The sequence below is a fragment of the Mustela putorius genome, unplaced genomic scaffold, assembly GCF_011764305.1.
Source record: "Mustela putorius furo isolate JIRA1106 unplaced genomic scaffold, ASM1176430v1.1 tig00003845_pilon_pilon_pilon, whole genome shotgun sequence".
Classification (NCBI taxonomy): Eukaryota; Metazoa; Chordata; class Mammalia; order Carnivora; family Mustelidae; genus Mustela; species Mustela putorius.
The window spans coordinates 72188144-72201944 of record NW_025421998.1 but is presented as its reverse complement, the minus strand read 5'-3'; the positions used below and the strand labels follow the sequence as shown (position 1 = coordinate 72201944).

The window sequence follows — 13801 nt, the reverse complement described above, 5'->3', positions numbered from 1 at the left end:
ATACAGGCCGTTTTCTCATGAGAGGTGGCAAACTCCTTGCTTGGGTTGAAACTACGTGAGGGTCCTGACTCCTGACTGAGGTACCCTGAGAAAACAGACACTGGAAATTTACTAGTGACAGGGGGGCATGGAGAAGGGTTAAAGAGACTCCTTTGTTTAAAAAAAAAAAAAAGCTTGATCCAAAAGTGTAAACAGTAAGTGTGTAGTAAGCCCTATCAATATGTTAACCAGTCTTTAAAACAAAAATGGTAAGCTTTAGGGGTGCCTGGGTCGCTCAGTTGGTTAAGTGTCTGTCTTTGGCTCAGGTCATGATCAGGGTCCTGGGATCAAGTGCCCCATTGCATCAGGCTCCCTGCTCAGTGGGGAGCCTCCTTCTCCCTCTCCCTTTGCCCCTGCCCCTGCTGGTGTGCGTGCTACTCTCTGTCACATAAATAAATAAAATCTTTTAAAAAAATGGTATGCTTTACTATGTTAGTGTGAAAGGAAAAGAAAAATGGATAGTGTATTATTTGATGAAATTTTATCTTGCCTGTCAGATTAGATGTAATAAACCTACGGGCTTACAAATCACAAGTAATTGGAAAGGGCATAAAGGTCTTGAATAATTTGAAAAATAACCTCATTAATAAATAAACTTATTCATTAGGTGGTTGGGTAAATCGAAGCATTTAATCCAGAATTCCAGAAGGCAAGCCACAGACTCAGGATTCCAGTCTTATTTATGGTAGGCAGTGACTTTGACATTTATAACATTAGAATCTAGGGCACTGATAGAGGTTGTATGGATAAAGAATGAAAAGTTATTACATAAGGTTGCCTTGGTTACTCCTTGAACTGTTCAGAGAAACCCTACTTTAGGTTAGGAAAAAGGATACAGTTTATAGACTATAAGAATGCAAAAATCCGATTCTATTCCTAAGTAAAAAGCCTTCTAGCTCAAGTGCTGGGGGGGTGGTTAAATAGTAACTATAAAATGCTACCTCCTACTTAAAAATCGCACTACTAAATACCCTAGATGAAAATACTGATGATTTAACTTTTGGATGAAATTAATTAACTCTAATACCTGATTTCATAGGTTTTTTTTGTGTTTAATCTCACTATACATATTAAAATGAACTTTGTTTTCATTTACTTCTTTTGGAATTATCTCCCAACTTCTAAAAACCGTTTATTTAAGACCATGTTTTAAAATCATATGTTAACTATGATCTGCAGTATAAACGGATCTGAATCTTTCATAGTTTATTTAGGAGCATGAGTCATGTAATTTACATAAGGAAATTAGGAAATCTTCAGAAAGGGAAGTAACAAGATAAAAGCCTCAAGTTTTAAATGACAGTCAAATTCATTCAAATATCAATGTATCAATTAGGTAGAAAATATGCTAAAGCACAAGAGATAACTTTTTTTTTTATTTCAAAATAATGTATTCAGGATAATACAGGTCCAGTTTAAAAATATTAAAGGTTTAGTTTCCACATTTAAAAAGAGACCAAATCTGTAACTGTAAACTCTAGCACTTAGTCATGACGGCCATATATTCAACAAAACATTTTACATACAGAAATTCTAACATATACTGAAACTATTTTCACATTTTCCTACTTTGGTTTTTTATTTTTCCTCATTTTTTAAAACCATACAAATACTTTATGGAATGACTAGAGTAGACAATAGAGGAAAAGTACTGTGAATATAAATATGAAAAAAAATTCTGCTATCAATTAATGTTCTCTGTTACGGAGAAACATTCCTTCAAAAGTGCTAATATTTTCCTTGCAAATAGTGGCAGAATATATTTAAATATTAGATAAACCACTTGGTTGAAAAATCTTGCAAGATAAAAAGTGACACATCTTAACAATTCCAGGTCATTAAAAGGCTAATTTATATGTCAATACACAGATGATATTCCTCTATCCTAATAGATACGCATAACTGAGTATACGTAAATATTCAGATTCTGGCTACTATGAAATAGTACAAAGATGTTCTTATATTTACTGTAACAAAAACTCTTTAGACAACAGAAAGATAGCGGTTTTCTATAATTCTATTTAAACCTGACAACTTAAAGGGTATGTGTGTGTATACACACACATAGCAGTGAAAAGGGGATTCAGAAGTTTGATTTTTTTTTTTTTTTTTTTTTTTTTTTTTTTTTTGCTTTAAGTCCTTTAAGTAATGATAGAAGTAGAAGCTAGGTTTTTGTCTCAAAGGAAAAACCAGAGGTGACATTCCTGCGCTTTAGGTTTAAAACCTTTCTTAAAAGGCTAGCCTTGCTATGTACTTGTTTTCACTATCAAGTTGAATTTCAGCTGGAAGAATTAAAAAAGAACTATTAATCCAAAACTTAGTATCCTTCCAGAATTTCTACAAGGAATTACATTAAATCAAACCAAACTACAGTTCTGGGAAGATCAGACTTAGTAGGAGAGCACACAGTATGGAAATTTACCCCCACCTTCATCTGGGCTACACAAAGTGTGTCTTACAAACTATATACTTCAGTCAATTATGAGACTATTTCTTTACACTGCCGCATCTTGATAACCTGCAGTGTTGGTTTCGTTTGACACAAAATTGCAGTACTAAATAAAATTTGGTCACAGTAGCAGATGTCCAGTTTCCCACTGTATTGGAAGGAAGGGTTTACATTTAAGGTGAGCCCTGTTTATAAACATTGTGTACAAAGCAAAACAACCTCCCCCTCCTGCAAAAGACTGAAAGCTCTCAAACCCTCCTCACAAAACAAAAACAAAAACAAAAACAAAAACAAAAACAAAAACAAACCCAAACAACCACTTTTGATCAAAATCAAAATCAGAATACTGAGATTTTAATATTTTTTAAAAATCACCTAATTTAAATGCATTTTGTCAAAAAGTATTCCACATTCTTAATAAAATAGAGCTATTTTAATAAAGCATTATATTCTTATCAAAACTTTATCATAACATTTAAATGATGTGTAAAAAATTGCATACTTTTCATTAATTTAAATTTTATAGGCTTTAATAAAAAGCTGTATTCCTGCAACTAAAGAAAATACATACTTAAGGCATTTTTCTTTTAACGGCTTAAGGGCACACACAGTTCAGGCTCCCCACCTAAAACTTGGTCTTCCTATATCTGATTCATCCAAGCCATGGATGGATCACTCATCCTAAAAGTCCTCCTCAAATGCCCCCTTGTCCTTGAAGCTGTGTGCCTATGCCGGTAGACAAGAGCTAGTCTCTTCTATGTACTCCTAGAGCCTTTTTAGCCTCTCTCTCGCATCATCCGCACTTCAGTATGCCTTAAGGACTGGTGTGTACTTGACAGGTGTCTTTCCTCTACTAAACTGTATAGTGCTCTGGCTGGGAGTTGAGTGGCATCCGTCTTTGCATCTGAGAGGCCGTTACACACAGCCAGGGCTTAGTGTCTGACGAACGAGGGGAGAAAGTGAGAACCCAGCACAGAGCTGAACACTGGGTGCCCAAATATGGTGTGGGTTTTTCTCCCAAAGTTCACTTTAAAAGAAGGAATGCTTACTTGGAACCATGAACAGATAAACATCAAAAATATAAACTGTCTGGTTTAAATACAGAGAAATAATACACTTGGAGCAAGAAGATCTTAAGAATGGTTAAAAGCAACAGAAACATGCATAAAAAGGAGACATTTAGCTTTTTTTTTTTGGTCAAAATGTCCCTCAGTCATTGTAACTTATTTAGTTTAGAAGTAGTTAAAATTTCACATATTAAAACATGTAGATTCGGTTAGAGAGAAAAGGCTTTCAGAGATTACTTAAAATAATGAGTTAACAGTGCAAATACTGGGTTGCTTCATGAGACTCTCACCATGTGATTTTCTGCCCCCTTCAAAGAAAAATTGTAAAACCTCCAGTTTTAACACAAACAGAAGATAAATACCTATGAAGGAAAACAAATGCCACAGCATTCCATACAGATTTCCAAGCAGTCCGATGATTCACAACAGGCATCCATGATGCCACAGTCCATGTCACAAGGGCAGTTACAGTCGTCCCCCATCTCGTCTCCACAGCAACAGCAGCAGGCTTCGGAGGTGCAGATGCCACAGGAAGCCTGGCCCAGGACAATATTGCAGAGGGTGAGGAATTCACAGAACAAGCAGGCCAGGATACAGTGGACACAGCAATCTTCATTTTCAGTTGGGAAGAGACCATGTAGTGAGGGGGGGGAAAAATGAACACAAATAGAGAAATCATCAATGGACTGAATGATAAGAATTGATCAAAATAATCCAAAACCCCATGACATGCAGTCTCAGAAGCCTTCCCGTGGGCTGGAAGCTCACAAAGAAGCTTAAATTTTAGAAGAGCCGTCTTTAGAAGTCGATATTGCATTCAGAAAACAACCAACCAACCGAAAAGCTGGTGGTGGGGTGTGGGACCAGATGTATGCATGTGGGGGAAATTTTGTTATTCTCACACAGCGTACAGTGGTCTTAGTCCTCGGTTCTACTGCTCTGTGCCTCTCCCCCATCTTCCCTACATCCTGTTGCTCTCCATCACACGGGCTAAACACTTCTGTGACCTCGCAGTCCTTTAGAAATAGACATTTTACTGCACCACCCACCTGCTCCCAAACTGGAGGAAAAAGTATTCAGTACGATGCATTCAGTAGATTACTGAGCTTTTCCAGGATTATACTGTCATCATGGTTTGTAAGACAACTGTTATCAAGAGCTAGATGTATTATCCTATGAAGAAAATAGTTACCTTTCAGAAAGCCAGTTCTGTTCAATATGCCTTCACAGAGATATGAGTACTAACTAGTTCTAACACTTGTGACCTTAACTTTCTACTTCACTGGGAACGCTGCTATTTCAAGGCTGAAAGGGGAATCTACAAAAACTCACTTGACGTTGAAGAACCTTTAACCGAGTATTCTTAAAGCCCTAAGAATCTTCGTGAACATAAGATTCTTTATATATTAATCACAGAATACCTCATACACAGAACTATCCGTGTTGGATCTATCAGCTTCAAGGGAGGAAAGAATGGCCATTCCACCCAGCCTGAGAAGGACAGGCTTACATCTTTGAAGTCTCCTTTGGTCACTTCCTCTTCCACAATATAATCAATGTCTTGAATTTTGACTACATCTTTCCTTTACTTTGCACTATACTTTTCCCGACAGTGAATGTGGACACGTCCCTCAGTAAGCTCTCAGAAAGGATAAAGGTACCTTCCGGATTCCTGTGAGTAGCATTTTTTTGCTCAGTACTGTGTATTTCCCCTCCAGGATCATGTTGCTAAGTTCACTTATTTTCCAGGTGTAGAGTACCCCAATTGATTAAATATACCATCATTAATTTATCCATACTATTTATGAATATATTCGTCATATCCAATGTTTTTGCTATTCCAGACATTACTGTTTGGAATAGTTTTGTGCAAGTGTCTTAGAGCTCCCATGCTAGGTCACTGGCAGAGCTCTGGGCTCATAGGATATGCAAACTTGTTTCCAAAAACACTGCTTGCTCCAAAATTTACTCCCCCAAACCAAGCTTAAGAATGCTCCATATCTCCATCTTCATCAGTCTTGGAGACTGTCCTGCCTTCATTAATGCCAGTTAGCTGAGTTCGAAAGGGCATCTCATGGTGGTTTCACTTCGCATTTATATCTTCACTAGTAAGTCTAGACATCTTTTTGTGTTTCCTCTTCTTTAAAACGGGTGTTCAGGCATTCAAGTTCCCCCTCATTTTTCTAATCAAGTTACTTGTTTTTTTCTTACTGATTTGTAGATATTTAAGATACCAGTCCTTTCTCAAAAATGACTATCTGCTCTCAGTATGTGGCTTTTTTAAGGTAAAGATAAAACAAGAGACAGATGAGTTAATTTTTAGACCTTGAGAGTTTAAAGTAATAAAGAGAAATCTGAATCAAATCTTACAGTTAGCTAAAGGTATGGGATTGATTCCATGGCTGAGGAGGCCTTAATAAGATTTGGTAGCAGAATTAAATAAAAAGTTTTTATGCCTGATTCAAAAGAAGGGAGCCCAGCCATGCCTACATAGAGAAAAGAGGAAGAAACCAATAATCAGGAGGGGAGAGACTGAATGTAATTGTTAAGAAATCAAGAGCCTGCAGGATAAAAAGGGACAGGAGTGACATTCCAAACTAAACAGTTAATTACCACTCGGAGGACCTATCTATTCCCTGGAAATCAAAAGCTCTTCCAGATTTTAGACAAGACAGTTGTCATACAGAAATGAGAAGCCCTACACCCAGAGTACGATTTGTCCAAGCTCCTACTTTAAGCCAACCAGATTCACAAATTAAAGTCTATTAAACTATTTTTAGTAAACAAAATGGAAAAGTTCTTAGCTGCCAAGAGATCAAACACTCCTTTTTAGACTATCTTCTATAACAAAATGTGATTTTTTCCCCCCCAAATGTGGTTTCTATAGCTAATAGTTATGACTGGTTGTTTTTCATAGAATGGAAAGCCTAGTGTTAATGAAGGAAAATTATTTATTTGCTGTTTTCAGAATTAAGAAATATGTTTTTTAGGAGAGAGATGTTTTCATCACTATTTCATTTTTTTAAACGATATATTTTTAAGAGAGAGCACGCACAAGCAGGGGCGAGGGGTAGAGGGAGAAGCTCCCCACTGAGCAGGGAGCCTGATGGGGGACCTGATTCCAGGACCATGACCTGAGCTGAAGGTAGATGCTTAACCATCTGAGCCAGCCAGGCACCCACACCATTTCATTTTTTAAAAAACTATTTTAGATACTTACTTTGTACTAAACTCTGTGTAAGGCTCTTTCCAAATATGAATTCCCTTAATTCTAATAATATTTTCAAGAAGCAATACTGGTATGATCCCCATTTTACCAATATAGACTTAGAGGAATTTTAGAAAATTCGCCCCGAGTCCTAGAGGCCGGCAGCAGAGCCAGAGTGAGAAGCCACGCGCCTCGCCGGAATGGGCCAGCCTCGAGTCCAGCATGCTGGGCTGACCACAGGGGTGGAGCACTCAGTTCATCTTCCTTGGGGGAAGATCAGTTATAAATCCAAAACTTTCTGATTTGTCTTGATCTGTTTTTAGCCTTGATTCATGTTCCTTTCCTTTCTAAAGATGAGTCTGAGTCTCACTTTTAATGAAGTAGTAAAGGCTATAACCCTCAACGAGAGCAAAGTTGATGAGTAGGAGACCTGATAAGCAGCTGGTCACGCTGTGGAGATAGACAGGAGACAGTAGGCAGCCGAGAGAGAGCATGTCTCAGAAGAAACAAATCTGTCAATTTAAAGGATAAAAGTTCAGGTCCGTCCTTACCTGCACAAAAGCAGTGAATGGATGACACAGGAATTCTGGTCAAACACAGTCATGACACAGGTCTCAAAAGAAGAAGTTCTTTATGTAAATACTAAAACTTACACAGACACAAAAAAGACATTATCTTAAAACACAGGTTCCACATCATTTACTTGGAAACCACTCTGGGCTACTCTGAAAAACCTATCAATTCAAGGACACCTAAGAAAAGCCACAAACCAAAATACAGTTCAGAGAGAACAGTGATACTAACCAAGGTGCATCTGTACAGACGGGGACCACAGACACAGTCATTATCTGTCCTTTAGAAGTAAAGAACTACCTAGGTATGACGACAACAAGGAGATCCCTAAATGCTCTCCGATCAATTTATTTTTCTTTTTAGTTGTGCTCTAGAAAGGGCAGTTGAATCACATGGTGACCTGAGGTAAGGAAGAGTTTGTAAGGCCAAAGAGCTGACAGCTTCTGCCACGGGTCACCCCACCCCCTTCAGGGGAATCAACAATCACAAACAGCATTACCATGCTGGTTTTATTTGAAGCAGAGAGGATTAGAAGTATTAGCCAACTAAGAAGACGAAAGAAGATGAGTCCTCTGCACTGATGTAGTTCACAGTCAGGAATAATTATTTTTTCCCCCTGTTCTTGAGGCTTTTCATTTTTCTGGTTTTATTCAGTCATATTTGCAGTTTTTGCCAAAAGTATTTAACCTCTGAGAAGCCAACTAGGTTCTGGGAAGGATGCCTGTCTCAGATTGGGCCAAGCAAGAATTGCACAATTCAGTGTATTCCTGAGAGGGGAGCTCGGCGCAAGACTGACAGCTACTGTAAACTGAGGAAAACAAAGGAACACACCAGCAGCCGCAAGAAGCCCTAAAAAGAAAGCTTTAGCACAACGTTTGAATAAAAGAAACCAAAACCGTTATGAATGACTGCAGACAACAAACCCAAACAAAATCTTGTGAGTCCTGTGAAAGGTCATCGATCTGGAAAGCATCGAGCTGTCCCATGCCATGAAGGTAGCACCAGAAACCCAGATAACCAGCATCCTTAGAGGACTGGTGGAAGCCTCTGTGACTGGTCCAACGGCCTTGGTTCTGTTTAAGAAGAGACTGGAGGCTCATTTTTAGAAGAACACATTAGTTTAATAAAGAAATGATCCCAAATTGATTGACTCAATCCTCTGTGACCCAAAGTGCTTATGTCAGATTGATTGACCCAATCCTATGTGACCTAAAGTGCTAAGAAAATATGAGGGAAGCAGACTTAAGAGCCATCAGAAAACCATGTGCACCCTCAACTCTGCTCTGTTCTAAGGGAGCCTCTTAAATTTCTTTCGTTTTCTTTTTTTTTAAGATATGGTATGACAGGTGCTCTGAATTTCTTGGAACAGAGACCCCAAGCAGCAGAGTACTGGGAAGCACAGAGCAACGAATTCTGAGAATAACCCACAAACCATTTCTGAGTGCACGCAGATTTGTATATGTTTTATCTCGACTCATCTCTAATATCATTTCCTATGACTTACACACTTGAAACGACTTTCTTCATCAGGTCCCCAACAAGCAAACTGTATACGGAGTAAAAGAAGTTACCATTTGTAACAGACTGACAGTGTGCCAAAAAACAACTGCAGATAAAAATATGAGCAGTCAATTATGCATAATTAGTAATTTAGGAAATTGCACAGAGATCAAACCTGACTTTATGACCAAAGCTACAGAGAACCCACAGGTGTCGCCATGTCTTTAGCTGCTAAGGCTCACATCTGCCCGGCGGGGGTACAAAGGGGCTCATTGTACAGGGGATGCCTAATTGGGTGGAGGCATTCTTGTGCCCAGACGCAGCCTCACTGCGACCGTTGTTTCTCAACGCAAAATCAAAAAGCAGGCTAGAACTGGGGTTTGGTAATCTTGAATCGCAGCCAGGAGAGCTAAGTATGTGGCCTCTGTGAAAAGCCAGCGGTGAGGGATGAGACGCAGACATCTCCAGGGAGTTCTGCTCCTCAAGCGTATGCAGGGGCAGGAAATATTTACTAATACAGCACGGTAGCTCAGCTCCAAGGAGCCCTGTGTCTCCAAGCCAGAGGACACACAGCATCTGGCCTACAGCCCTAGGATGACCTGCCGCCTGCATAAATTGGCCCAAAGTGTCCCTCCTACCCAGAACTCTCTGGCACACTGCTGTCCCCGTGAGGCCATGCTTCTCAGCCAGAACACAGTCAACATTTTCCTAGTAGGGAAGAAAGTGAGTTAGGTCAGGAGGTAAGAGAAGAGAAGAGCTGTATTTTCCACTGCAGTACAGAGAAGACCACGCTTAGGAAAACTGAACAATTATCTTTACTATTATCTTTCCTCTCAGCAAACTCAAAAGAACCTTGGGAAAAAAATCTAAAACCGTTCTCCCACCTCCCACAAAGGGACTCCTTGATTTTCCTCCCACATGTCCAAATTCTGGATTCCATCCTGCACCTATGGGAAGTGCATTTGCATTTTAAATTACAGTTAAGTGAATAGCACAGATTTTTTTTTTTCTTCTCTTACTCATTTATCTTGCTGCCTGTTCTGTGGTCGATTCATTAAATATTCCAAACTCTGAGAGATTTGATCCAGTAATTGTCAGTCGAGACTTAACTGTAGCACTGAGTCAAGGAGTCCTTTCTGAAGAGTTGCATCACTAAGTCTAGGAACACAGCCTTATAGGAACCCTTTTAGGGGGTGTTCTAAGAACAGCCCCTGCCCCCCTGCTCCCCTCAGGAGCTGTACAAAGAAACATGAAGAGGAGTAAAGGCTCAGTTAGTAGAGGTGTTTATTTAAAACATTTTACATGTACAGTTAGTACCTGAGCAGAGAAGAGGGTAAAGAAAAGCTAAAAAAAAAAAAAAATACAGGTGGTGCAAATAATATTTACATTACTTGAACCAGACAACAAGCTGGCTAGCTGGTAATAACAGCACTGTCCTCAAAGGGTTATGATGAGGATGACCGTGCCTATAAGTGCTCAAGAAGGGATTTCTCATGAAGTACTTACTAAATATTGTTACTGTCATAGTGACAGAAGTATAATACAAGATTTCTTCTAGGGAGCCCACCCCTCTTTACGTACCAATATTTCATTACTCTGATCACCACACTAAAATCAGGCCATTCCATTTCAACCAAGGGAGGGTTATAAAAGGCTCAGTTTATAGTTGAAACACTTTGAAAAGAGAGACCCAAAAAGGCAAGAATGAGAATCTGCAGAAGAGTAAAGCAGGCAGAAATCTGCCCAGGAAAAATTAGGAAATTTTATGTTTGGCTGCAGCGGAAGACTTAAAATAATCATCTTTTTCCATATTTAAATTACGTCCATTTACTTTTCTCTGGAAGCTAGAAGGCTTAAACAGAGGAACACCATACTTTACTTGAACCTAGTCAGTGTTGACTTTATTCAGTTGGCCAGTTGGAAAACCCCTAATCCAAAAGGTTTAATTAATAAAGTTGAATGTAACTTTTGGATAACAAAATCCACTTTAGATCTTAGAAGCAGTTTCCTAGAAAGAGTATGTCTAACGGTCTGCTGAAGTTGGTCACAATGGCATCTATGGCCAGGAAAATATAAATTTTTTCATTAAAACTAAGATTTACTTTTTTTTTTAACTTGTTTTTTCTTTTATTAATGTATTGTATCACATTGGTTGATTTGCAGACGTTGAACCAACCTTGCAGCCCAGGAATAAATCCCACTTGGTCGTGGTGAATCCTCTATTTAATGTACTGTTGGATCCTACTGGCTAGTATTTTAGTGAGAATTTTTGTGTCCATGTTCATCAAGGATATTGGTCAGAAATTCTCCTTTGTGACAGGGTCTTTGCCTGGTTTGGGGATCAAGGTAAATGCTGGCCTCACAGAATGAGTTTGGAAGTTCTCCTTCTGTTTCTATTTTCTGAAAGAGTTTCAGTAGAAAAAGTATTATTTCTTCTTTGAATGTTTGGTAGAATTCCCCAGGGAATCCATCAGGTCCTGGACTCTTATTTTTGGGGAGATATCTGATCACTGATTCAATCTCATTACTGGTTATTGATCTATTCAGGCTATCAATTTCTTTGTGTTTCAGTCCTGGTAGTTTATAGGTTCCAAGAATGCATCCATTTCTATCAGGTTGCTAAATTTATTGACATATAGTTGTTGATAATAATTTATAGTGATTGTTTCTATTTCCTTGGTGTTAGTCATGATCTCTCCCCTTTCATTCATAGTTTTATTAATTTGGGTCCATTCTCTTTTCTTTTGGAGAAGTTTGGCCAGTGGTTTATCAATCTTATTAATTCTTTTAATTTTAGCTTCTGATTTTGTTGATGAGTTCTACTATATTTCTGGTTTCTAATTCATTGATTTCTGTTCTAATTGTAATTATTTCCCTTCCCATCCATGGGTTTGGCTTAATTTGTTGATTCTCTAGTTCTTTGAGGAGTAAAGATAGTTTGTGTATTTGGGTATTCTCTATTTTTTTAAAGTTATTTTTATTAACATATAGTGTATTATTTGCCTGAGGGGTACAGGTCTGTGAATTGTCAGGCTCACACATTTCATAGCACTCACCATAGCACATACCCTCCCCAATGTCCATAACCCAACCACCCTGTCCCCACCCCCAACACCTCCCAGCAACCCCGTTTGTTTTGTGAGATTAAGAGTCTCTGATGGTTTCCAATCCCATCTTCTTTAATTTTTTCCTTCCCTACCCCCCAAGCTCCTCACTTGGCCTCTCAAATTCCTCATATCAGAGTGATCATACAATAATTGTCTTTCTCTGGTTGACTTATTTTGCTCAGCATAATACCCTCTAGTTCCATCCATGTCATTGCAAATGGCAAGATTTCATTTCTTTTGATGGCTGCATAGTAGTCCATTACACACACACACACACACACACACCCCTTCTTTATCCATTCATCTGTTGATGGGCATCTAGGTTCTTTCCATAGTCTGGCTATTGTGGACATTGCTGCTATAAACATTCAGGTGCACTTGCCCCTTCGGATCACTATGTTTTTATCTTTAGGGTAAATACCCAGTACTATAATTGCTGGGTCATAGGGTAGCTGTATTTTCAACGTTTTGAGGACCCACTTTTCTGTTTGCCAGAGTGGCTGCACCAGCTTGCATTCCCACCAACAGTGTAGGATGTTTCCTCTTTCTCTGCATCCTCACCAACATCTGTTGTTTCCTGACTTGTTAATTTTATCCATTCTGTCTGGTGCGAGGTAGGATTTATGTTCTTAAGACTGTTCAGAAATGATCTTAGAAATCTCTCCTCAAACCTTAACGTTCTTCCCATTTTTCCCAACTGTGTCTCTTTCAAATTCACATTTCAGTTTCTCTTCTTACCTGTGCTTGTCTAAATATTGTGCAAAGTAAATTAAGACAAAAAATTGTTTTTGGCAAAATAGTGCCCAGGGGGTGGGAAGGTGCAGTTTTTATTTAATAAAACAAATTTATTTAATATTAATGTATTTATTGAGGTATAATTAACATGTAACATATTAGATTCAGGTTTACAACATGATTTATTGTAATTGCTCTGTGAAATCATCACCACAATATGTCTAGTTACTATCTGTCACCATAGTTTTCTCAAGACAACTTCTAAGATCTACTCTCTTGGCAACTTTCATATAGGTAATATGTTGACTATAGTCACCATGCTGTACGTTACGTCCCCATGACTTCTTTATTTTGTAAGTGGAAGTTTGTCGCTTTTGGACTCCTTCATCCATTTTACCCACCCCGACCTGCTGCCTCAGGCCACCACCAATCTAATCTGTTCTTTATATCTGTGAACTCATTTTTTTCTGTTTTTAGATGCCACATATAAGTGAGATCCTACAATCCTACGGTATTTGTCTTTATCTAACTCAGTTACTTAGCATAATGCCCTCAAGGTCCATCCATGTTGTTGCAAAGGCCAGATTTCCCTCTTTTTATGGTTGGGTAATGTTCATTTGTGTGTATACACACACACACACACACAATTATATGTGTTGATCATATCCTCTTTATTCAATCATCCATTAAGAAACATTATTTCCATATCTTGGCTATTATAAATCTCCAGTGAACATGAGGGTGGATTTGCCTTTTTGAACTAGCCTTTTCATTTCTTCTGGATAAATACCTAGCATTAGAATTACTGAGTCATATGGTACTTCTTATTTTTTTATTTAAAAAAAATATTTTTTACATTTATTTATGAGGGTGGGAGAGGGAAAAGCAGACTCCCCACTGAGCAGGGAGTCCAATCTGATGCCGGGGCTTGATCCCAGGACACCAGGATCATGACCTAAGCTGAAGGCAAATAATATGACTGAACCACCCAGGTACCCTGACAGTTCCATTTTTAATTTTCGAACAACTTCCATACTGTTTTCAATAGTAGCTAAACCAATATACATTCTCACCAACAGTGCACAAGGAGTCTCTCTTCTCCACAACCTTAGCACTTGGTATA

At 38.5% G+C, this 13801-nt stretch overlaps 1 protein-coding gene and 1 long non-coding RNA gene across 3 annotated transcripts in view; one reads left to right on the top strand and one right to left on the bottom strand.

Annotated features, from left to right (window-relative positions):
* Positions 1 to 1395: 1395 nt before the first annotated feature.
* The window catches only part of MDFIC (MyoD family inhibitor domain containing), a 91522-nt gene continuing 79116 nt past the window's right edge, over positions 1396 to 13801 (bottom strand). For both annotated transcript variants that reach the window (XM_013051014.2, XM_004741930.3), the window contains exon 5: positions 1396 to 4165. In XM_013051014.2, coding sequence (XP_012906468.1) covers positions 3918 to 4165 — 248 coding nt within the window. In that variant the 3' untranslated portion in view covers positions 1396 to 3917. The remainder of the gene's footprint in view (positions 4166 to 13801) is intronic.
* Positions 4165 to 13801, top strand: part of LOC106004737 — a 33737-nt gene continuing 24100 nt past the window's right edge. Inside the window, exon 1 of the long non-coding RNA XR_001177751.2 lies at positions 4165 to 5229. This is a non-coding gene — a long non-coding RNA (uncharacterized LOC106004737). The remainder of the gene's footprint in view (positions 5230 to 13801) is intronic.